The sequence below is a fragment of the Galeopterus variegatus genome, unplaced genomic scaffold (genome assembly GCF_000696425.1).
Source record: "Galeopterus variegatus unplaced genomic scaffold, G_variegatus-3.0.2 Scaffold897, whole genome shotgun sequence".
Taxonomy (NCBI): Eukaryota; Metazoa; Chordata; class Mammalia; order Dermoptera; family Cynocephalidae; genus Galeopterus; species Galeopterus variegatus.
Genome location: NW_007727008.1, coordinates 384,555 through 386,219, shown reverse-complemented (window position 1 = coordinate 386,219; position 1,665 = coordinate 384,555). Strand labels below are relative to the sequence as shown.

General features: G+C 34.8%; 1 protein-coding gene across 1 annotated transcript in view; it reads left to right on the top strand.

The window, feature by feature from the left end:
* Nucleotides 1-1,665, top strand: part of ELMOD2 (ELMO/CED-12 domain containing 2) — a 33,581-nt gene that overhangs the window by 25,787 nt on the left and 6,129 nt on the right. The window contains exon 7 of the mRNA XM_008573277.1: nucleotides 361-494. Coding sequence (XP_008571499.1) covers nucleotides 361-494 — 134 coding nt within the window. The remainder of the gene's footprint in view (nucleotides 1-360; nucleotides 495-1,665) is intronic.

The following is a 1,665-nucleotide window of genomic DNA, read 5'->3' as shown; positions in this document are numbered from 1 at the left end:
GAACAATGTTAGATCACAAAAACAAATACCCTGATATTGGAGAAGAAAATACCAGATTATCCAGTGTATTTTAGAAACAATGAGATTTGGTGTATTTTTAAGAATTTGGCTTTAGATATTATGTGAACAAAGCTTTATTTTTATTCCCTAGGTTATGTCCAAGAAAATCAACAGCCTTTACAGAAACAAAATTTTTGGATCCATTGTGGCTTACTTTTCTTACTATGTAGAGATTATCATAAAATTAAAACTGTGTGAGGAATGGAAAAAAGTCACTTTTACTAATTGTGTTTGCATAATTTTAAATTTATTTATGAGCTATTTGGATAGCTGGTATAACTGATAATGTTTCTGACATAGGTATTCTTATGCAATAGTTGGAATCAATCTTACAGAGATGGCTTATAGCTTACTGAAGAGTGAAGCCTTGAAGTTTCATCTCTACAACTTTGTTCCTGGTGTACCCAAAATGGAACACTTTCATCAGTTTTATTGTGAGTATTAAAATGAGCTAAAACTAGGTCTTTCTAAGAGAATTTTTAAGCCATTAGACCATTAGGAAGGCATAACACATATTTTAATCTAGTACCTTTATCAGGTATATAACTTATGCTTATCATTATTATTCAGGATCTTTGAAAAACAGGAAAATAATGAAATATGGATCCCCAAGAGTATTTTGTACTTCAGTTTGTATATATGCTGATAAAAAAATTTAATGGGGCAGTTTTACACAAGAGTGCACATTTTGGATTCATATAGTTTTTCTGTAGGCATTCATTTCTCAGTCAACTATAGAATAAATTTTCCCCTTGGAATACTGGTTGATGAATGCTTTTAAGTCAGGACAGACCATGTGCAGATCATTTTGTTTCTCTTGTAAGGAAATTTAATTTTTACCCCTTATTTCAAGGCCAGGTTTTCTTGTGGTAGGTTGGAGGTATTTAACTGTTCCAGGAGCAGTTATGTTGTTATTACAACTGTTCCCTTAACTTTTACTGTGATATTTGAACACTGAAGGTTTAATTGAATGAATCTGTCCTCTGAAGCTATTACTCAGAAGCAAAGAATTCAAATCTACCTTGGCTTCAAACTCTACTTTTCTTGATCTCTTTGTGTCTGTATGAATGTCATTTTCATGCTGGTAGGATTTAGGAAACTGCTTAGATAACAAATGGCCAAATCATAGCTTTGTCACTGTTGCTGAAGGTGCCATCCATACCTCTTTTTCCCACAGCTTTCCAACCTTTACTTAATCACTAATTCTAGTTTTGTTTACATCCTAAATTTCTCTTGTGTTTGTCTGCTTCTTTTTATCCCTACTGTAACTGCACATCAGGCCTTTCTTACTGTCTTTCAGATAGCAGTTTAGACGTGACTTTCTTGGGAACTCTTATCGGAGACCTTTTTCCTTCAGTTATCCATTTCTCTTGCTATTATTAATCTTCTGTTCTCTATTGGACTGTTACTATCAGACTACAGGCCTGCCTCTGTATCTCCCATTCATTCTTGCTGTGTGCCAGGTGCTGTTCTTGGCATGGGAGATATAGTGGAGAATAAGGCGATGTCCGCATGCTGAGAAAAGCACCTGGCACGCAGCAAGTGAAAGAATGAATGGGAGATTCAGAGGCAGGTCTATCGTCTGATAGGAGAAGCTTTTTTTTT